The sequence below is a fragment of the Nasonia vitripennis genome, chromosome 5 (assembly GCF_009193385.2).
Source record: "Nasonia vitripennis strain AsymCx chromosome 5, Nvit_psr_1.1, whole genome shotgun sequence".
NCBI classification, from domain to species: Eukaryota; Metazoa; Arthropoda; class Insecta; order Hymenoptera; family Pteromalidae; genus Nasonia; species Nasonia vitripennis.
Window position 1 is genome coordinate 893403 of NC_045761.1, and position 23436 is coordinate 916838.

Sequence of the window (23436 nt, forward strand, 5' to 3'; positions counted from 1 at the left end):
GAATTAATCAAGAGTTGAGGTGATTAAAGTTACACACGGAGTATTTTTCCCGTGTGTCCAAACTACGATTCTGCATGTATTATTTTGACTACTCGTCGTCATTACGAAAGGGAATCCTTGAATGGATACACTTTGCCTTTTTCACTCGAGCAAATAACCATTAAAAAATACTTTAGGAAAGAGGTACTTTATGTATTCAAAATGACATAAATAGTGGATAAGGTTTGGTAAATCGGCATTTCGCTTCGCTTAGATAAGCTCGTTCATGGCAAATATGAACCTTCTATTGTTAGGCGGGCCTGTCGAAATCAAAGAAGGCCTCAATAATAAAGTGAGATACCTCGTGAGCAGACGAGTAGAGCCAGGTCGTCGGATCGCGAGTCATGGCTGCCGAGAAGGCAGTTCTCTCCGTTTATGTACTCGGAAAATGGCCGGCTCCGCGAACGAGCTACTTATACGCCCTTGTTAAAGCCAGGCGCCTTATACATCCGCTGGAATTTCGAGTTTCAAAATCCTCGTAACGACCAAAGTGGAAAGAAATCCCGAAGACGGGGGATAACGCGTTCGCGGGGAAATTTCTTATATTTCCCTGAAAGTTTTTAATTTTTTTTCATCATCGAGCGTTGAAGGTCGACTGGTCGCCGGCGAGGCGGCGCGAGGGGAGGTATGTATTCCGCGAGACTTGCTGTTATTTTACTTATCTTTATTAATTGCTGTACAGCATACTTGGGATAACTGCTGTAAAAAGGCTAGTGCGCGCTCCGTGCCCGAGTTTAAAAGTCAAGGAAAAGTTATCTAACTTTTCTCATTTAAGATAAAAATTTCAAACTTCGAGATGGGAAGTAAATTAAAATGAATATAAAAACTACACGCATCGCCGGGGCTGCCGCCGAGGGTTTCTGAAACAAATAATAACCAGCGGTTGAATTGTTTTATTTGCCGATTATTAAAATTTCGGCTCTCCCCCGCGTACTCCGACGCGGAAAACTTTCGCGAGCTTCCGCTGCTTATTAAAATTTCTTGAGCTCGAGCTATTCCAACTTTGCGCGAGACGTAACATTGGGAAATTCATCAGGAACTCTATGAGGTTCGAATTAACGACGCGGGCGCGGATAAGCATCGATATACGTCGTCGAATTAAGAAGTTTGTCATCGTCAGCATTCTCGGTCGACCTCGAGCGAGCACACACGCAGCGAGCGAGGATGAATACAAATCGCAGTATAAATTAGAGTCCCGAACTTAAGCTTAATAGATTATCGCGAGCCGGCGTGCAGAAGGCACGCGACGAGTGGGGAGGCGAACAAAGTGTCGCTAGTCGAAGAAGCACAAGCTCTTATCATTCGGGGGGATTTTCTCAAAAATTGGCCCCATACATCACGGGCTGCGTATACGTTTCTCATCGTCCGCGGCTCACGCGAGCGCGCAAACACAGCTCGCCGAGAACGTCGTGAATAAATCAACTCGATCTCTCGCTGAGCTAAGTCGGCGGCTTGTGGGCTATAGGTATACAACGAGTGAGTGCCGGCGCATCCAAAGGGCAAATGACGAATCGATAGCCTCGGGTGGAAACAGCCGTACGAGTGTACACACACGCGCACGCACACAGCGCCACACAGAGAGCCACACTGAGAGCGAGGGAGAGGAGCCGGGGACCATACGTTATCGCGCTCACGCGATGCATTACGCCAAGAGGTATTAGGTGCAAGATTCAGGCGGCGGCGATGGAGGCAACCCCGCCGGGGTTATGCCTCATACGCGGGGATCATGCATATGAGGCCGCCGACGACGAGGATCAAAGCGTAAATACGAGGAAACATACGCCAGGAGCCGTAACTTCCAACATGCTTTCTCGTCCATTAACGCGGCGGCGCTCCGTTCTCCGAAATTCCGAATTTCGCTTTATTATGTTTGCGCGTGGCGTAATTCCTTGCCTCCTCTTGTATTTGCATGAGGGGCTATGCGGATCGGCGTGCCACTGCCGAGCTCTCCGTGGCTATTAGCCATGGCTATTATAAGGATCGACTGATGGAGCTGCTGGAGCTTTCGGCTTTCTGCGCTGCAGTACACCAATACACCCGCCGGTTGCGATTCCTTTCGTTTGTTTTCGCCTTGCGATCTCCAACTTTGATGTCCAATGCGAACTTTCGGCTCGCGAGCTCCGGAGTCTCAAAATGGCGTGCAAGTGCCCGCTCTAGCATCGAAAGTTGGCCTCGGGATCGCGTGATTTACCGCTTTCATTAATTTCATCCCCGGCGCGGCAAACAATGAGCCGCGCTCCGCTCAAGATTAGGCCAAGCGTTGAGTGCGCCGGCGTATGACGCAGCCCGCTCTCTCTCTCTCTCTCCGTTTCTCTCATCAGGGCAACTGCAGAATCATCATCCATCAAAGCCGTAATCCGCGCTCGCATCCGCAACCATCATCATCCCGCAGGCCGCCGAAAAACGGAAACGAAAACAAAACGAAACGGCGTGTAGCGGAAAAAAGTGTCGCGTCACCCAGATCCAGCTCTCGGCGAACAAAGGTTGTCCCGCCAACTTTTCCCCCGGCTCATCAACAGCTTCGAGGGGCCACTCGCACGCGTGTGCGACCTCGGGAATTTCCTTCGATGCATCGGAGAATTTCGGCCGACCGATGCTGGCTGCAGTCAAATGCTTGCGGTTACTTGATCGCGGTCGGCCGCCGCCGCGTGCCTTCGGCTGTACCCGCCGCTTGTCCCTCCAGAGAGTTTGGACAGGCGACGCGCAGGCTGGACGTACGGCGCATCCGAGGCAGTCCGAATGAAAAAATAACCGAGGCACGACCTACTGCAGCAAGAAGTAAGGTACAGGCGCGCGAGAACGTGCCCGCCGCCTCGGTTGCGGAGCGCAGCTCTAGCCCGCAGTGCATATACATGTACGCACTCGGACTCGCTGCTGGCGGTCGGTTTATACGCTGCTCGGGCGGTTAAGGGAGAGGAGATAGAGTCCCTGTATATATATCTCGAGCAGCACGCGCGCTGGGATTTGGATTATTAATGCCGAAGATTCCCGAGACCCTTGAGCTCCGGCCATATAAGTATTGACTCCCGCTCGCCGCTGTATACCCGCGCGCGCAGCTCGACGAAGAGCCGGCGCGTGCGGGGCAAGTGCGCACGCCGCGTATGTGCGGTGCAAAGCCGGACGGCGACGGCGACGTGCGCGGAAATCGATACATATACCTGACCTCCGTCGTGCCGCTGGCTCGCGAGGACGTTTATAGTCTTTTTTTTCTGTGGCCGCGCGCGGGATTACGCCATTCTTCTAGCTCCTCTCCTATGCCCGTCGGCCGGGGTTTCTGAATTAACGATGACTCGATCGCGAGACGGATTAACCCGTCTGCGGCTTGCGCTCCGAACTTCGTTCTGAACTTTCATTATCTTTGCATTCGGGCTCTCGCGGAGAACGGAATGATTTTTCGCTTTGTGCTTCGAAATAATCATAGCCGATTCCGTTTGAACTCGAGGCGCGGGCTGTCGTCGCAGTAGTCTAATTAATATCGCGGCAATAAAGCCAGCCGCTCCCCGGGGCTCAATTTTCATTAAAAACGCCGAGGAACTGGGAAACAGGGACGGAAGTTGGAACCGCATAGCTGCGCTCGGGAGATTAAAAAAAGCGCTCGCGTCCAAATATTTATCCTACACGAAGTCGCGCTAATTTTTTCCTCCAAGCTCGGCGGTGATTTTTATGATTCCACGGCTCGGCGGGAGGGTCATTGGCCCGGAATCGGGAAAAAACATCGGGCTGGAGAAATCGAAGACGCGCGTAATGCTCGCAGGCGGTGGACTAGGCCGCGCGCTAAAAACACACAGAGCCGGAGAGCGAAAATGTTACTTTTGTTTGCCGGGAACAAAGCTGCCGCTGCAGGCGCAGCCGCGTCGAGAAGGAACCGCCGGGGCGCAGCCGTCCGGGAAAGCCGAAAGCCGAGGATAGAGGTGAAAAATCCTCCGCTTTCTTCCAGCTCTCTGCGGCGCTGTGTGTGTGACGCTCGGCGAATTCTATGCTCGTTCTCTGATCTCCGAGGAGCCGCTGTTTGCCGGCCGCGCGTCTCGTTGAATTTCCGCGTTTCCCTCGCGGTGTGTACGCCGTACAAACGGACCTGCCCGATTCTGGGTCAACTTTATGCACTGGGCCAAGCGGGATTGAGCTCGTTGTTTCTTCCTCGCCGAATGTCTCCTGGGCAGACGGCGCCGCCTTAATTAGAGGCGCGGGAGTTTCTCCTCCAGTTTTTCCGCGAAATTATCGCCTCCTCCGCTGCAGCTGCGCGAATAGCTACTTTGGCCCCGGCCGATTGAAAATGTCAGTCTCTCTCGCCGGGCTCGTAAAAATCGCGAAAAGGGCGGGAGATCAGCAGGCAGCCGCCTGCTCGGCTGCGCGCATAGCCCGAGTGATAAAGCGCACTGGCGCGGGGGCGCCGTAAAAGAGGAAAGCGGAAAAGGAAGGAAGGAGGGCGCGCGCGCATAAAAAGCGACTCGAGCGCGCGCCTCAAGGTCGATGACACTCTCTTGGGCTTTTAATTAGCGCCAGCCCCCGGCCGGCATGATTTAATGCGCAGGGTGTGAGCAGTCACGCGCTTTCGCTCGCGAGCATAGGTATACGGCGGGATCAAGAGTCGAGGAAGGGAGGGACGCGATATTCGGCCTCTGCTCGTTAAATCAAGAGCACGGATCGCGGCTGCGACGACGCCGGCGACGCAATACCGAGCTCCGCGTGCCACGGGTTTATCAGGCCACGTCGACGACAATCCATCACGCGCGACTGGAGTTAAGCTTTGATCTCGGGGCGTCGGCAGGCGAGAGCCTTCTCTCTCCCCCACGCTCGCGCGCGCAAGTTTTCGGCCCGTCTCGCTTTAAGGAGTGTGAATTTTAATCTCGCGTTATCGCCGCTCCAAGAGCCCGCCGGGATTATCGCCGGGCTGCGGTGATAGCGTCGAGGACGTATTATATGGGCTCGCCGACGAGCAACCAGCCTCGCCGTATACGCACCTGCCTACCTCTCTCTCAGCGAGTGCTTGACCGATATTTTCTCTGCTTTTTTCTCCTTCAAGGGATTTGTGATTGATGGCCGCATGGAAATAATGCGTAATCTAGACTCGAGTGTAGAAATGCCGGGATTATTTATTAGGGGACTGATTCGTGGTCGCTTTGCCAACGATTCCCGAAGTGCGTGCCAGCTCCCTATCCGTCACGAGGCAAATCGTGCCTTAAAAATGATAAATTATTCATCGCTCGTGTCGGGCAGATTTTTCTCGTAAAACGCCGAGAATTTCAACGAACCACTCTAATCCTGCCCTTTAGTTCACATCACAGTTATTGTATCGGCGTTCGAATTAATCCAACGTAATGATTAAAAAAAAGCTCCCCCGCCAGTTACACGTTTTCTCCTCCATTTTCATTCGCTCTCAGGCCGAAATGCTCGAGTACCACGAGCGACTGCCGCGGCGGCTTTATCTTCCCGGGATAAGAGCAGCACTTCGCCGCGACGCTGCGCACGTAGCGTAAAACCTTTTTTAAGGTTTCACGTCATAACGGGCGAGAGATGCGCGCGACTACAGACACTACGCTCTCTCCGGCTTTGTCGTGCCGGCGAGCACACAGCATTTATTTACCTAAAAGCACATCGCGCGACCCAGATTCCTCTGTCTTTGCGACAATGACGCCCGCCGCCCGTTTAAGTACAGCTGGAGTGCGCGGAAAGCTGCTCCGGAAAAACCGAGGCCGAATGAGCGCGCGCCAAAGACGAGCCGCGAAGGTCGACGTTCTGCGGAATATTAATGGCGCGGCAGTTGCGTGATACGTGTTCCCGCGTACACAATCGGGCTTCGCAGCGGCGCAGTTTTTGACTCGGCCTACACACACACACACACACTCGCGCGCGCGCGCGCTCACACACGTTTGATTTCGCGCGGGCTGCTGCCGGTGCTGCAATCGCGATATGCCCCGAAAGTTTTTCAGAGAGCTAACGCGCGCGCCCGCTTTATACACTCGATCGTATTTTTTCCTTCCCTCGCTGTTTTTCTCACCGCGCGCCAGTATAGCGGCGCAGCGGCAGCAGCCGTCCGGGTCAGCTATAATTGAATTTCGCTTCCGCGGATCTGGCGAAAGTTTCATCCGAACGATATTGGCTTTTCCAAATGGCAGTCGCTGCGTTATACGCGGCCCGGCCCGGCCGACTGGCTTTGCAGCTGGTTACTCTTCGTTTTCGGCCAGCTTTTTTCGCAGTCCCCTTTCTGCCGGAGATAACCTGCGCGCGCGCGCATAACACCAATAGCTGCAACTGAAGCCGGCTTTGTTTTGAATTTCTGCCCGCTCGGCATCGGGCATTATTGACGAGGCCGACTTTTTTCCGAAATTGTTTCTCCACGCATATTTCAACAGAGAGTCTCGCTATCCTACACGCCGTATAAAAGTCGTTCTCCGCGATACGATATTCACCCTTTCCGCAAGAGAACAGCACCTCGTTATGAGCCGTGCTAAAGTGATTCCCGCGAGCACGGGGAATCTCCAAGGCAGGAGAAAGAGCGAGGAGCCGATGGCCCGGGAGGCGAGCGTTTGTCAAACCGGCTAACTCGATCCTCGGATTAACAGGCTTGCGGAAGCGCAAAGCATTCTGCGAGCGCGCGGCGGATGCGAGTGGAACACCGGCTCCTCGCTCTCCCCCGCTCTATATGCGCTAATGAATTCAAGGCCCGCGTGCGCGCCCCCGTGTGTACGGGATATCGATTTCACTATAGCAGCCCTCTGACCCGGCCGCTGCCGCCAGTCCGACGTGGCCTGCGCGCTGCGCCCAGCTAGCCTCCGTTTCTTTCAGCGCCGCGAGCGAACTGCGGGATATTATCATTTCGCTCCCTTCTTCGATTCCCCGATGAAAATTCGCTTCGCCATCTCTGATTTCCGCCGTTTTCACGTCGGATAACTAGAATGGACTTCATTAATTCAACTGCGACGAATTAATTATGAGGTGCAGCGAGCTTAATTTAAAATTACCTCCGCGCGCTGTATTATTCAGAAAAGCTCGCTCCCAGACAATATTGGAAGGCGCCAGCAACAGCGGTATATAGCTCTGCGTTGCGGCTTTGCGTTCTTGCCACAGGACTTTCTGGGTCGGGCGCCCTTTGATTGCAACGCGTTGTGGCTTTGCGTGCGCTCCCGCACGAGAGAGCTGGTCTTCTCGACTTGACCCTTTGTGACGCCGAGCCAAAGAAACCGAAGGCCTGTTCCAGCGGGCAAAATGTGTGCGTGCGAGAGCTCGTGTGGCTGCTCTCTGCGCTCCCAAACGCAGCTGTTCTTTTTTAAGCCCGAGTTTTTTAATAACATGCGCGCGGTTTATGAAAGAAATCTTCACTCCAACCAACACCGTGCGTTATAATACGTCGGCCGAGCGGACAATGACTGTTTGCGAGTCGTCAACAAATAAACGTCAGTTAAAGCGGCGTACGCAGTATGAAAACTGCACGTTTCACGCGCACACCCGGAGCCGGCGGTTGTAAATAAATTCGACTTCAATTCTCGCTCTTCTCTCCCGCGCTCCTCTGCGCGCATTTATTCAGCCGTGTACGTTCTTGAAAAATCAATGCCGGTCGCGCGCGCTTATAGAAGCGCGCGTCATCGCGGAAACGTTACGCGGAGGTTAGCCGAGCCTCAAGTGGGTTCAAATGCTGCATAATCAAGAGGGCACTGACACGCGCCGCGCTCGTAGGCGCGCGAGCCAGCCGGGGGCCCAGAAGCTGCATCGGAGGACAGAGGCATTTCGCGCGTATCGTTGCGCGACGCGAGCTTTCAGTCGCAGTTCGAGCTCGTTCGAGTGGAGGCGGCGGTGGCGGCGAGAGGCGCGGATGCATTGTTTGGAGTGTATATCGGAGAAGCAATTCATCGGGAGAAAATGGCGCATTCACGCGCGCCGCGCGCACTCGCGTCTGATGAGGCTGAAAAATTGCTCGATTGTTTTGACGTCGCGCACGCGCGCGGAGTTTCACAAATTCATTTATTCGCTCGCATTGTCTTTCCGTTTCGCGCAGTTCCACCGCGAACATGAGCAGCGACGCTGATTAATATTCGCGTACTCGGCTCGGGAGTCCCCGCGAAAGCTGCAGAGCCAATGTTATAGCAGCTGTGCAAACGCGCGTAATTGCGCGTGTGCGTGGAACGTCTCAGACGCGACACGCAGCCGCAGCCAAGTTTTGGCTTGTGACACACGGTGTATACCTTCCGTGGCGGCACCTTTCAAAGCAATTCGCGCTCGATTCAGATGGAGTTTCCCTTAATGCGAGCCGCGGAATGAAAGAGAGCGCGCAAAACGCGACTGAAAGACGCTGAGTAGAAACATAAGTGGCAGCGAGTGCGAGGTGCGGCTAAAAGAGAGCGAAAAACTGGGATACCCCTGGAATCGGGGCTCCTTTGAGCGCGCGTACGTGCGTAGAGGGTTTCACGAGGGAAAAACTGCGCTCCGCCGGGCGGGAAGCAGTAGTAGAGTAAGACGCAATGCGGCTGAGTAAAATATTGCTTTGTCATATTCCGTCCCGCCGGAGCGGAATTGTCCGGGCGGATGCGCGCAGTAGCAGCAGCAGCAGCGGCGGCGCGAGTTGACCCCGGGCCAAGCGGGCGCCGACGCTCGAGTATTCCCCAGACGGCGCTATAGCCCGGGCGGAGGAGAGAGCGAGAGAGAGAGAGAGAGAGAGAGAGAGAGAGAGAGAGAGAGAGAGAGAGAGAGAAGGACCGTTGCTCCGCAGCATTGTGTGCGCCCGAGGGTGTCGGGGGAGAGGCTGGCCGCTTCGATGCTCGCGCGCGGAACACGGGTAACCATCGTCGGGGTAATTATCGTGTGTATCGTGTATACACTTGCGCGCGAAGATCCGCTCGACCGCCAGCGCCGGCTGGCTCCTCTCTGGGGACCTAAGGAGCTCCCATTATTGAAATATTAATAAAGCCCGATGTGTGTGCGCGCGCGGCCCGAGCTTTCGCTGGAATAATGCAGCTTTGTTGCCTAGCCCCGCTGACAAAGCACTGCCTCTGTCCCGCGGCGCTTTGCTTTTTAATGCCGCGGGAGAACTTTTTCCGCGAGCCGAAATCACAATGGCCGCATCCGCATATGTCTTTGGCAATCGGTCCGACGTCCAGTTCGATACCCCGGCATTATGCCGCGAAACTGTGCCAGCGCGTCGTCGCTCTCTTAATGAGCCCGTTCGACAATCAACGACATTTATATGAATGAGCCTCGCGAATTGCGTACTCTCGCAGCTTACTTTTTCTCTTGCCCCCGTTGAGTGCGCGCACGCTCTCCGGTTTCCGCCGACTTGATAAATATTTCGTAATCCACAGCGACGTGCTCGTCGCGCTCCCGTAATGGCATGTTAATTGAATGCAATAATTAACGTTGTGTTTCGAGCTGCTCTCACGTTTTTATAAGAAAATGAGCGAGTCTCCCGCGCGTAATGCACTGCTCCGTGGAGTATTGATTTTCTTAACAGCAAGATGATTCTAAAAATAACGCTCGCTATCCGCCGCATAATAAATTTATTGGTCTTCTGCCGTCGATTTTTAGCGGGTATACACACTCAGTTATTGCTATTGAGCTTTTATGCGAGTGATGTTCCGCGCCCGGCGAAGCCATTTCTCCAGGCCCCGCGATGGCGTCGCCGCGAATTGAAAAGCCATTCGGGTGATGCAAATGAAAAAAAATATACAGCCTTGCGCGGTAACGAAGATTAACAGAAAAATAGAAGCTGAAGCGAATAATGGGGGCGAACGAGGAGCGAGGGACTGAGAGAAAGAGAGAGAGAGAGAGAGAGAGAGAGAGAGAGAGAGAGAGAGAGAGAGAGAGAAGGGAATTGAACAGCGGGACTAGAGTACTACTTTGAATCACGCAAATGGAAATTCGTAATTTTGTAACGCAGACGTTAATGGCTGCGCTCCGTGCCTTCAGGCGGGCTTTTAGTGAAAAGAATAACGACATGGAGTCGCGTCTCGAGGGTGCTTCTGCCTGAATCGCAAAAATTTTCACAGTCGAATTTTATCGATCACACTACGCTCCGAAGAGCTCGGCGTATTCCATATCGAATAATCTCGAATTATTTCAAATTTTACGCTCCGATAATCCACGACAACTGACGCGCTCCCCGACACATAAATATTCAAGCTACAGGCGGCGGCGGCGGCAGCAGCAGTACTAACAATCGCGGGGCGGAAGCACGCCTGATATTTTCAGTTTCGCGCGCGCCGATCGATTCGTTCGCATAACGTGCCTTGGTCACATTAGCGCAGACAGAATCCAGGTGATGAAGTCTATCATGTTAAAGCAGCATGCTAACTCCTATCAATCTCTCTCTCTCTCTCTCTCTCTCTCTCTCTCTCTCTCTCTCTCTCTCTCCCTCTCTCTCTCTCTCTCTCTCTCTCTCTCTCTCTCTCCCGGCGCTGCACTGCGAGTCTCGCGAAACTTGGATGGGCGTGTTATATATTATACGAAACGGCAAAGAATTTTTAAGTGCCCGCCGCTGAATCTCGCTGTAAAATTACGCGCGGCGGCGCTCGAGGAAGAGCGGGCGAAGCGAATGAAATTCGTGATCAGCCTGCGCGGTATGATTAGCGCACACGTATGCGCGCCGTACGCGTCGGCGGACTGGGTGGAGAATTCCCGGCTAACTTCTCCTTTTTCCTCTCGTTTTAGTAATTTAACTTGAATAACTGCAGCGCGCTATGAGAATGGAGAAAGATAAAACGAGCTCGACTCTGTGTATCTGTGTGCGCGTGTTCCACGGGGCCGCACTGAATTTTCTGGCACGGAACGAGCTTCTGCGCCGGAGCTTGTAAAGAAATGTTTGGCTTGTCAGTGCGTCTCGTCGCGGGCTGGGGTTAAGAGAGCGGAGCGTATAAAATTCTTTAATTACTTTTGGCCTCTTGGCTGCGGTAACAGTAGCCCAAGCTACGAACAAAAGGACGTCATTTGCCTCTCGGGGTAAAATAACAGTGTTACGTTACACGAGCATAAATAATCGTGCACCGCTCGGAGCTTTTGCCCCTTCGTTTCGCTGATGGAGAAGAACAGGAGGAGAGATGCTAAGAAAATATCCGCTGTTGGTTTTATCTCCGATCGTGCGCGCTCTCCCTCTCCCAGCTCCCTTGCTCTCTCTCTCTCTCTCTCTCTCTCTCTCTCTCTCTCTTTCTCTCTCGGAGGCCCCTTTACGCATTTGCGACAATATTTTCACGGGATAAATTAAGCGCATTATACTCTCGCTCTGCTTTCAACGGCCGGCCGGAGCCGGACCTTATCTACTGCGCGCTCGCGACGAAGCTTTTATCCGAAAAAATGCCCCTCTCTTAGCATTACAAGCCTGATCCCGATTAAGTCCGCCAGGATTGTTGTTATATCAGGGCCGGAGCGTGTCGGGCATATAGTCGCGACAATAGCTATGTTTTTTTACATCATAATGCCGGGCTGAACGAGGCACTCTCTTCCTTCAGGAAGCGGATCGCAAAACAATGGGCACGGCGGAGGGATGTTATAGCGGCGTTTTTTCTTCCACTGTACTTTCGCCGCGCGACAAAGGAGAGGATCAGCAATCCAATATCACGCGACATTGTTTTACTTTCTCGACAGGAGCGTTGTTCGCCCTCAACGGCACGAAAATAATTTGCATTTATCTTGTCATCGCATCTAGTGCGCCGGTAATACTAGGCGAGACTTTCTCGCAGCTCAACTCGGACGGATGACACACAATTTATGTTCTGCTTCATTGTTGGTACGCAGCGGCACGCTCGCTCGCTGCACAGTCTGCTAATTTTTTCCCAGAACAAAGGGGAGCTTTAATTTGCAAATCCGCGGCGAATCTTGCCAGCATCGCAATTTTCGAATACCGAGCAAAGCCAACGCGATGAAAGGAGACGGACGAACCGCCGCCGCGTGAATTCGGGCATGGGCTGTTCGAAAATACAGCACACACCCGTAAAAGGTGTAACGGACGGAGAGGAGACGAGTTGGAAAGCGAAAAAGAGTAGACGCGGACTTGAACCGCGGACCCCGAGATTAACAAGCGGGAGCTCTAACCACTGAGCTAACGTCTACGATACATTCGGACGCTATGCATCGTAGTACGGCTCGGCGGACTCTTATCGCTGACTCGTCTTCGCTGCTCGCGTTGCAGACGTGTGCGTCTGTGACAAAGGGTCGTTTCAAAGAAGCTCTTGATCGCCTTTTTTCATCGCGCTGGTCGGGCGAGCGGGGCATCAGGGAGCGAAAACAGAGAGCAGCGCCAGCGCAAAGTTTTCTGAAAAAATATTTTTCACGGCACTAATAATGATAGCTCGCCACTGTCTCCGCGAACTTGTTCGGAGCGCGCGGCGGCCAAAAACAACAGCGAGCTAGAACTTTCGCTCGAGGGCTATTGATGTTTCGCCGAACTAGGAAACGCAGCGGCAAAGCGTCGAGAGCCGGCATGGCATCCGGCTCTCGGGTATTGATTCGAGATGACTAAATAGTTGCGTCGGCCGGCCGAAATGCTGGACTTGGGATCGATGGAAGTAACCGAGCGAACTCGGCCGTACACATAATTATTCGCCGTCATCTGCGCAGTTGGGTGCGGCTGTCGCAGAGAGATGGAGCTGCCCGATGAAAGAGATACACAAGCGACGCTGCGCGCATAGAGAGCGGACAGAGAGTTGGCGTTAAACCGCATCATTTGCCTTTGTCGAAGTGCCAGCGCGGTCGAATTCGATGGCCGTGTTATTAGCCCCAGCCTCGTCCCTCGATCGCGCGCATTTATACGCGCGGGATTATCCCCGCGCCGCGTCCTCGCGCTCACCGCTGTGATGCTTTTCAACGGGCTTCAGCCCGAGGCGAGGGAGTACGCGTGCGTGCGAATTTACTCGTCGCGTGGTCATCAGTTCGCGGTCGTCGCTTTGCCGATTGTCGCCCGAAACGACGTGAAAATTGCGCCGCATCACTGAGAGAGCTTGCAGCCATGAGGGGACTTATAAATGAGCTGCTGCGGAGGAGGGAGATTCTGCCTTGAATAATGCCGTAATGAGAACGAGGCTACGTCATCAGCTGATGTGCTCCGTGTCATCGCGAGCGTGTGTGCGCGCGTGCGTGTACAATGCCCGTCTGTCGATGGCCCTATGTGTTACGGGATTAATGGTCGTACAGCAATTTGCCCCGTGTCGAAAAACGACGTGCGGCCGATCTCAAGCCTTCCTTCGAGCTTCTGCAGGGAATCGATCAGCCGGAGCTAAAAAGAACGAAATTTCATTTGCGTCAAGCAGACAACGAGTCACATTTGAACTGAAATTTAATTGCACCGGGGGTCATTGCTCGCTTGAGCAGATGCTATTCTCGTATAGCCTGTTCACGAATTACTTTCAGTGAGAGATGTTCGGAATCGCGCCGCCGCGTGTTTTTTCCAGCTCCTCTCGCGGCGAAAGAAACAACAACGTTCCCCCCGCTCATTAACTCTCGTTTCGCGCTGCCTCGCATTATCAAGAGCTGATGGACCGAAACTGGCTCGCGCCACTTAGGGGCTGGGCCAGCGTCGCGTAACGCGCATACGTGAGCGTCTCTGATGTCGAGACCGACATATGCTAGCGGCGACGACCCCCTCAAGACATCGTTTCGGCGGGACGTGCAACATATTGGGCTCGAGATTTCTCTCGAATGTGCGGCTGTCCCCTACGCTCTCTTCCTCGGGGCCATCGAGCTCGCCGTGCAGCCTGACGATAAGGCGGCCATTTGTAGCTCTCCTCTCTCTCTCTCTCTCTCTCGTTATATATATGATAAAGGGAGTCGCAGAGTCGCGCGCGGCTGTACACACTCGGGGAGGAAAGCCCCGACCCCTAAAAAGTGAAATATCACGGAAAGGAGGACGAGAGAGAGAGAGAGAGAGAGAGAGAGAGAGAGAGAGAGAGAGAGAGAGAGAGAGAGAGAGAGGGAAGGCGAAGAGAAAATTTTTCGCTTGTTGTCTCGCTCACACGCGGCCCTTTCTCTGTCTGCTGGAGCACATTCCCCTCCCGGCGCACGTTTCTCGAAATAAAGCAGCGGGAGAGGGAGAGCGAGAAGGAAAGCAGAAGAAAAGGACAGCAAAATCGTCGTCGTCGTCGACAACTACAGAGCTGAAGAGCAGCAGCGGCAGCGGCAGTAGCACCGGTCGGGGATAAGCTCGCGCGCCCGTGTCTGTGTATTCTAGAGGCTACGTGCAGTTTCCGTCCTCGTCTAGTCGCAGCCGTGGCGGCGCGTTTGTGTCTCTCTCCCTCACCCTCGAGAGTCTCGTCTCGTCGCGCTTCCACTCTGTTCTCTCTGCAGCGACGACGACGACGATCTTGATAAATAGCCGCTTACTTAGGAGGGGTAGCGGTACACACAGAAGGCGCGCACGCGTGTCTATGTGTGTGTGGGTAAGCGAGAGAGAAGCGGTACGTAGTCACTTTTATCAGCGGACATTATCGGAGTCAATTATTCGAGAGCGATGACCAAGGCCTTCCGTACGTATACGCGCCCGGCGCTGCCGGCGGTGGTTCGCCTTTTCCTGCGGATTCGCATCCGTGACTCGATTACCGCCCGCCCCCTACTCTCGGCTCCGCTCTTCTCATCTCGTCTCTTCTTCCTACAGTTGCATGCTGCCGGCCCTCTTTTCGCAGACTATACGCTGATATACCAGCGCACGCATTGACCTCGTTGACCCGATTGGGAATTTTCACTTCTCTCTCTTGTTTCTTTTTTTGCTCCGATTTCATTGTGATCGTCGAGAATTAACATTTTTATCGCAAAAGGGAGGGAGATAATGCCGCGCCGACCACGTCGCGCTAATAAATTCTGAAATAAACTCTTATCAAAGAGAGATCCAGATTAACTTTAATGAAAATACCCCCGATGCGCGTATTTTATCCAGCATTCGCTTATCAATGCTTCCGCTGCCGTATACGGACCGTAGCCAACCACCCAGCCCTGATTATTAAAGCGTGAATAATATAAGCTGGACGAGCGCGTGGTCTCGCTTAATTTTACGCCGCAGCAAAAAATTTTCAATTCAAGAATCTTTTCACGCAATTTTCCGTTCGAGCGCCAATCCCGATAATATAATGATTGGTCAGCCGATCGCGCATCGAGATGCCGGCGGGGTAACGCAGAGCTTCGCGCATGATGGCTTCGACGGTAAAGTAGAGTAGACGCTGTACTGACTGCTGACTCACCTTTTTTCACACATCGCCACACATGCCCACGCGCGACTCCCTTTCTTTCTGTCCTCCCCGCTCATACATAAAATATACCGCGATGAAAAAAATCGTACAGATCGACCCCCTCCTTCCTTCCTTTCTCTTTCCTCACCCAGAGGGGTATGCATTATATTTATAGCTGTCAACGATACTTTGCTTGTCGCCGTAATCCGATTCATTAATGTGAGCATCAAAGCGCGTACGTTTCTTTTTTTCACCGACAAAGCTCTCGATGGAAAGATTCAAAAAGCCGATACAGATTTTCCCTCGAAGAGAGCAGCATTAATATGTTCGCGTTTTCTCCATTAATTATATGCTCGCGTGTAGGGAGCAAAATGGACATTTATTCGTTCGAACGTTTTGCCGAAGAGAATGTTTCCGCTTGCACGCACACTACAATAACCCCCGCGAATTCCGAAATTAAAAAAGTGCAAATATAGCCTGGCAGCCTCGTTTGCTCCTCGTTGGATTCAGAGGCAAATATTTAGAACTGAAAAACCAGCGCTTTTGATGAACGCGTTCTGCTTGGCTCCATACGCGCGGAGAGAGCCGAGTAGACGGAAGGGGGTGTGTATATATTTCCAGTTACGCGCGATATACCTTCTTACATTTTTTACAGCGCGCAGCAAAGGCTAACCCAACGCGGAGAGAGTGAGCACGAGTGCGAGAGCGATAAAGAAAGCGAGAAGGCGAGACTATTTTATATGCGGAGTTTTCCGGTTCGTTACGTATTCAAATTAACGGAATACGAGATGAGAAAATATCGCCCGTGCGCAAATATCGGGGGAAAATGTCGAGAGTCTAGGTATAGGCAGGCAGTCAGTCAGTCAGGCAGTCAGGCGGCCAGCGGCGGCGGGCAAAGGGAGGCGAGGGGCCGTGTTTGAGCAAGTGTCCCGATCGCGTAACGAGATCGCGCGTAACGCCGCCGAGAGAGAGTGAGAGAGAGAGAGAGAGAGAGAGAGAGAGAGACCCGCGATCCGGCGTGTTTGACGGAAAGAATCTTTGCAGAACATCGGAAAAAGATTGCTGAAATAGCTCGGATCCTCGCGGCTGTGCGGCGACTAATTGGCCCATGATTTGCTTTTTTGCACGAAAGGAGCGCGGCTGAAACGACAATCGTCGAATGACGAGGATGCGCTTCAGCCGGAGTGTAATAATTCAAATTCCCTTTCGAATGGCTGCAGGCTTCAATTATCCCTCGTTATATTTCGATATCCGGTAGGCCAAGGGAGAGAAATCCACACGAGCCATTACACATAGTTCGACTGTGCGGTCGCGCAAGCCGTGCGGAGAATAGAATAGATCGCCTGTGGAATTACGGAGATGGCACACGATGAATGGGCCTTTTATGCAGCGTCGCGCGCGGATGATGCGACTTTCGAAATCAAACAGCCGACGAATTACTGACTTTATACGAGCTGCATTAACGGATCGGACGACTCGCTTCGAGTTCATTGAAAGATAGCAAGTATGTGTTCATTCACATTCAAGCATTGCTCAGTTTATCTGCGGACGTTAGTGTATTAAAATGTCGATTGTCGAGAAAACCCATACCGCAAAAGTCGCGCAGGGAATGGAGAAATGCTGAAACGGCGATTATCAAATGTCGCGGGCACCTTCTAATTAGGGAGATCGAAGCTTGAACGAGGGTGCGGAGGCGGAGGCTTGAGGATCGGCTTAATTGTTATCCGTAATTAAATTCAACGGGCTCGTCGGCGCGCTTTGTCATTTTCTTTTACGATAGCTCCTTTTTCTCCCACGCGGATCTGCAGTCTGCGCGGGGCTTAGCTGTCAGTTAATTGAATCGACACCTGCACTTGCGGAACGACGACGTCGGCGGAAAGGAAATGCATCAAAACGATGTAAAAGCCAAGAGTTACTACTGTATACCGAATATTGAGTCGCTTCTTTAATGTATCATCTATCAAAAAACATCAATCTGTCGCTTTTCATCACTCGCACAGCATAAGGCTAAATACATGATGTAGTCGTCGCTATCATTCTCCCGTCTGCGAGAAAGCAAATGCAGAGATGGAGCGACGACCGAATTTTATTTACTTTTAGCGAATCGATCGGTCGTCGGAGGAGGCAGCGGAGGCGGGAGCGGTATTTGCCGATCCCAGGAACTCGCGAAAGTGGAAGAGAAAGAGAGAGAGAGAGAGAGAGAGAGAGAGAGAGAGTAAAAAGCAGGGTGAGAGTTACGCGTTAGGGTTGATGCTCTCGGGCCAGGCGAGGCGAGCAGATTCTCGTTACGGCGCGACGTGCCAATTGGGGGCTGATAAACTTTTACCTACGCAATTATCCCGAAAAAGTTTAACCGGCGGAAAACGACTTTTGTTAATTTAATTAAAAACGGATTCGGAGGACAGCAGATACGTGCATCCAATCGTAAAGATTTCCAATGTAATTATTTATTTATTTATGTGGATACCGCCACTTTCTATTATTCAATCATCAAAGGGCTGGGATAACGGAGACATTCTTAACTGACAGGCTTTCAATCGCCGTTATCGATTGACTGTATAAACGTAATATTTACGTTAAGCGGTGGGATACTTGAGCAAAGAGGGTCGCTAAAGTAAAGATGGAGATAAAGGTGTTAAAGAGGCAAGAGGAGAAGAGAGGGGAAGAAGTAGCGCAACGCGCGCGCGAATGAAGACGTTGCAAACCCCCGAGAGTTGAAGTAGATGCCGGCGTTGTCTTTCAGGGTGAGAGAGAGAGGCGCCGTCGTTGTATTTATTAAATCTGAATGGCGATTGTTTTGAAGCATAAAGGGAATATAATAAAAGACGAGTTTCGCAAGAATAAAACGACGTACGAGAGCGCGCGCGAGAGAGATATATATATATATATATATATATATATATATATATATATATACGATGAAAAAGCGTATACTCTCTGCTGAACCAATTATTATCGAAGCGTTAATAAGCGTGCCGCCGTTCACTCGTCGAAGAAAAAGCTTTTTATACTTTCCTGCTCACGCGTTTCTTTTTTTTCCATTACCCCCCTCTATCTCTCCCCCTGTCTTCTGTTATATTTGCCTGCTCGGCTATCCGCGAACGACCTTACCGGAGAAATCGATATCCTAATGAAGCGTTCTTCAGGAACTGCTTATAAATTCAGGCACGATTTGACGCGCGAACTCGCTGGTGTGACATTGTTTTGCTTGTGGGTACAAAATCGATCAATAATTTTATCTATTTCATAACGTACAGTTTCTCTGTCACGTGCCAAGTGATACGCTCAAATGATATTGTATCGCGTCAAAAAATTCCGCGAGTTTGAAAAGCGGATAAACAGCGACGCTGACGCGCGTATATCGGGGACAGAATCACGACTCCGCATTCACCCCCCGCAAAAACGAATCGCTCTCGCACTCGGAATGTGCTAAACTCGCATCGACTCGAACCTGTCGCGAATTTAAAAAAAAAAGACAAGAAGGCCATCCTACTGGTAAAGCTCTTATTGCATACTCTGCATACCTCCAGTGTCGCCCTGCTCGCTCTCTACCAAGCAATAGTGAAGCACGAGAGTCGAGCAAGCGCAGAGGGACAACGAAAAACGAAAAATTTCGTTTCTTACCTGCTAGCGGCGCTGGCTTGGGACGTGCTCGTCTCCTCGTGGACCCACGTTCTCGAGCTCGTCGTAATCTTCATGGTTGATGATCGAGGAACGCAACAACACCAACAATAACAATGCACAATTTCCTCGTTGTCTCGTGCTCCCTCTCTATCTTTCCTCGCGCGCCTCTTCGTGCACGCGCACAAGTTCACGATGAGCCACCGCGGATCCACTTCCACTTAACGTACATCCTAGCCGCAGTGACATGTGCCGAAGCGTGATTGTATGCACGCGTCCGCCGAGGTCCGGTGCACAGGGAGAAAACAAGGAGAATATTAAACACAACCGATATGTTCGAAGTGGCTGTATCCTTGCACTACCGCTGCGTGGCAGAACCGAAAAATCGAATCATCACAAGCACCCTGCACCAACAACAAACAACAAGAACAACACAATTAACTAGTAGTGTATCGATCGATCGCAGTCGCGATGCACTCCCTCTTTCTCTTGCTGCGGAAACGCTGACCTTTGGCCCGCTTCATTCACCACTGTACGTGTCTCACTACTACTCAGTAGACGTCGCGACGTATTGCGTGCGGCCGATAACGAGCACAACTACAACAGGTGCCGCGCACATCAGCTACGGCGGTCCTCGTGTAGGAGCCTGTCCGGGGGTCAGGAGCGCTGCCTATTACCCGGTGGCACTGCAGCGGCTGCGGCTCTGATCGGCCCGATGTTCTTGGTCCTGCAGCCGGCCGACCGAGTGGCTGCGGTGGGCTGCTTCTGCATGGAGAGCTGCTGCTGCCACGGGCCACGGGCCAGTAGAATGAGTCAGCATCGGCCAGACCGACTTCACCGACTTTGACTCGCGGTTCCTATTGTCCAGGATCGAGTGTCAGGCGTCGAGGTCGTGAGCCCTGCGCCTCCTCGCATCCATAACAGCGCTGCTCCGGAATTCGCGGCACAGACAGCGTAACGGAAGAGCGGATTCTCTCGGTGCCTCGGAGAGAGAGAGAGAGAGAGAGAGAGAGTAAGAGGTTGCGACGGCACACTCGCGCTACTCACGCACGGGGTACACGGAATTCACTCGAGTTGCTCGCTCGCTCGCTCCGACAGGGAGCGGAGGGACGGTCTTACCGGGAGCGCTGCTCTTTCCGAACTGGCGACGCCGCTCTCTCCCCGTGGTGCCCCCACCACCTTGGAGAGCCAGCAGTAGCAGAGCCGCCGTGGCCGCTGCCGCAGCAGCTCGCTCTCCCCCCACCCCGCGCTGGCGCACCACGCGCCTCCAGTCCCCACCAGCAGTCCGCGGAACGCGCGCCACGCACTCGTGCTCGGCCGGTGGGGGTAGCGGGTCGCGTGGCGCTCGGGACGCCGAGTGGGGGCAGCGGACTCGCGCGCCTCTGTGTGTGTGTGCGTGTGCGCCTCTTACTATACTAATACCATTGCCGATGCAGTGGAGCTTGCTGCGAGCGAGAGCAGTGTTCGAGCACCCGCAGGCCGCGCACGCGCAGCAGATCCCGCGCCGCACTCCACTGGCTTTATGCGAGTGTAGTATAGAGAGATAGATAGCGGAGGCGCTGGAGATGGAGATACGAGAGCGAGAGAGAGAAAGGGTGCTGCTCCGCGACGAGAAAAGTGCGGGCTTCCGAAGGCCGCGGCGCGAGCAAACCCTCCTCTGCCTTGGAGCTCTCGCTCGCGTGTCCCTTTCGGCCTGTCTGTCCCTCTCTCGGGAGATCGAGTGAATGCGAGGGAGGGAGCGCAGATAGCGGTATATACCTGCAGCGCGAATCCTGACTAATGTCGTGGATTCGAGACCCCTCCGGTGTCGTATAAGTACTGCTGCCGCTCTAGGTAGGTGGGTAGGTGGGTAGGTAGGTATTCGTAGGTATACGGATACTAGCGTCCAGGCTATTGGCGTCGCCGGAGGGACGTCGCAGCTCGCGCGTCCACCTAATCTAATGGTCCAGCTTAACTTTTACGAGGTAGAGCGCGCGAGCGAGCTTCCCTCTCTCTGGCTCTGCCTGCGCGCGTTCTCGTCTGTATGCAAGGGACGAGCAAAAGAGAGGGTGAGATATACAAGTGAGGGATGGAAGCGAGCGAGAGAAGAGGTTACGGCGTGAATGCCCGTGACTCTGTGTGTGTGTGTGTGTGTGCGGGCGGCAGCCACGGTGAAGCGGAGCGTGTTCCGAAGTTTCGATGCGTAGCCGCCACCGTCGTCGTCTATATAGTCGGCGGACGAGAGAAAAGACGCTTGCGGGGCTATATGGCTGGTGGCAAACTAAGCGGCTTCGCTTTATTGTCCATTGAAATTGAAATAGCCCTGGAGTTAGCGTATTTTCTAGTTTTCTCGTTACTTTCTCCAGCTCCCTTTCTCTCCGCGTCCGTTCCCTGCTCTCCCGCAGCACCGATCTGCCTTTTTACTTTACAGCGTCGCTTTATCGCCCCGTTTTTTTCGATTGGATGGCTTCGGAAAATTTGGCCTGGCAATAACTTTTACGGCTAGTGGGTTATACTGCATTTCCTGGTTTGTTTTCGAGGATTTAATTTAGTACCTGATGGCAGTCGGGCAGGTGATGGCGAACAGCGCAGAAACACACATTACGTGGTACGTTAAGAGGTCATCGCTTTTTGACGCAATAATGATCAAAGTTGCCCAGGAGCAAACTGACGATTACTCGAGCAAGCGTAAAAAAGGTGCTTGCCTGCCTGTCTATGTGCTGAGAGCGAGTTCTCTCTCTCTCTCTCTCTCTCTCTCTCTCTCTCTCCTCAACCGTCAGAGGGAGAAGAGGCTGAAGGCAAAGTCGAATGCAATGGCAGGTTGCCAGGCCAAGATGAACGCGCACAGCTAGATTCTGCCCTCGCCCCTCTCCTCCGTCTGCTCTCTGCTCTCTTTCTCTGTGAGCTCTGTATGTGAACGTAAATTGAATCGAGTATCGGTCTGGGAATAAATCTGAGAGATGTTTATTGGGTCACACCGCGCCGCAACCCCGTTCACTATGTATTTTGATCAGACCGACCCGCTGGCTCAGTGTATTTTTCACAAATATGCCGACCCAAAGCCGCGTCGATGCAATTCATCCTTCTAAATTTTGCGTCATCCGATTGTTTTAAAAGTGCGCGGAAACGAGACGAAGCCCGCCGAGGCCTTTTCCAAATTTTAATCAACCCCGTTCCATTGCGATTACACACCGAATCGCAGTGCTTAACTTGCAGCGGCGAATAATTATGCGGGCTTATAAACACGAGTCAGTGATTGCTCACTCGCTGCATTGAAATCTCATTAATTTAACTCCGAAAGTAGTGAGTGCAATGTGATGCACCCACCGAGAATGTAGAGTACGATTTAGGACCGAAATTCGGGACAGGGAAGCTGTGCCTGTGCGCGCGCACATTGCTGTGAGGCTAATGGAAAATACTTTTCACGGAAGATTTTTAATTCGAAAATTCTCCGTCAAAGCACGGAAAGTGTCTCATTGATTTAATAACGATTGACTGAGATCGATCTCCGCGGTCTTTTCGATCGATACAATCGGAGCACAATGGAATTTTTGCGCGGGAATCCGGCTTTAATTGATTATCAGGTCCCGGTAGCGGGAGAAGCTGGCTTTTTGTAGCATTCCATTTCATCCATAAATTTTTCGTAATCTTAAGCCTGCCTTCGGCTCTCTTGCCGAGCTGCCCGCCTAGCGTCTCGCCGTCTTGCCCCCCCCCCTCTCTCGCTCTTTTCTTCTCACTCTTTATTCTCGTATCTCGCGAAAAAGAAGAACGTGACTGCGAGCACCGAGCAACGATTCACTTATTTACGTTCAAGAGCCGCACGTGACTTTGTCCGATATCAATGCGAATAAGTGGAGGAAAAGAAACGCCGAGGAATATTATGCTACTATTGAGCGAGACACATTTTCCCCTTTCCACAATTTGCAGGTCTTGCAGTGGAACAGCGGAATTCAATAATGCAGACGATTGTAAAAGCCGAGGATCGAGTTAGCGAGGTGTTTTGCTATCGGCGATATCCGAAAAATTGAGAAGTTGGGTGCAGACTATTAGGTAACCGGTAATCGCAGCCAAAGCTTTTAAATCCATTTCCTCCATCGACTCTACCCCACTCTCCGTCGCCTCGCCGCGCGAACCTTTGAAATCTCAGCTTAGGTAAACATTGCACTTGACAGCGAGTAAACCCTAGAATATGCTAGTCCTCGGTCTCTCTCACTTGCTCTCGCTCGTCCCACGCGCCTATGCAGCGGCGAGAAAGAGAGAGAGAGAGAGAAAATCGTAGATACAGGTATAGAGCCGAGCGGCGAATGGAAGAAGGCGCCGCCCACACTTGAACACTCTTTAAGAAATCTAAAGAGATATCCTCCGAAAGCTCGGCCGAGATCGATGCTCCGAAGTGGGGTATTCCCTTAGGTAACGGCGAGCTACTTTAAACCTTTTCCTTTGATCCACGGCCCTTTTCCATAGGCTTCTCCGCCTCCCTCCTCTCGCCTACTTAGGCTTCGTTCATAGCGGCGGTCGCCCGAGCCGTACACGTGTGGAAAGTCGTCGAGAGTAGAGGATCCACAAAAGAATTCATCGTTGATAGCAGTCTAGTAAAATCTGGAGGAGCAGAAAAAAAACAGCAGCGACAAGGCCTGGAGCCGCGGCAGAGGAGTCCAAA

At 52.5% G+C, this 23436-nt stretch overlaps 1 protein-coding gene across 2 annotated transcripts in view; it reads right to left on the reverse strand.

Annotated features, from left to right (window-relative positions):
* LOC100122141 (irregular chiasm C-roughest protein) overlaps positions 1-19955 on the reverse strand; it is a 72829-nt gene extending 52874 nt beyond the window's left edge. Inside the window, exon 1 of one of the 2 annotated variants that reach the window (XM_008203560.4) lies at positions 18801-19955. In XM_008203560.4, coding sequence (XP_008201782.1) covers positions 18801-18874 — 74 coding nt within the window. In that variant the 5' untranslated portion in view covers positions 18875-19955. The remainder of the gene's footprint in view (positions 1-18800) is intronic. The other variant, XM_008203558.4, reaches the window with a different exon arrangement.
* Between the last annotated feature and the right edge of the window lie 3481 nt (positions 19956-23436).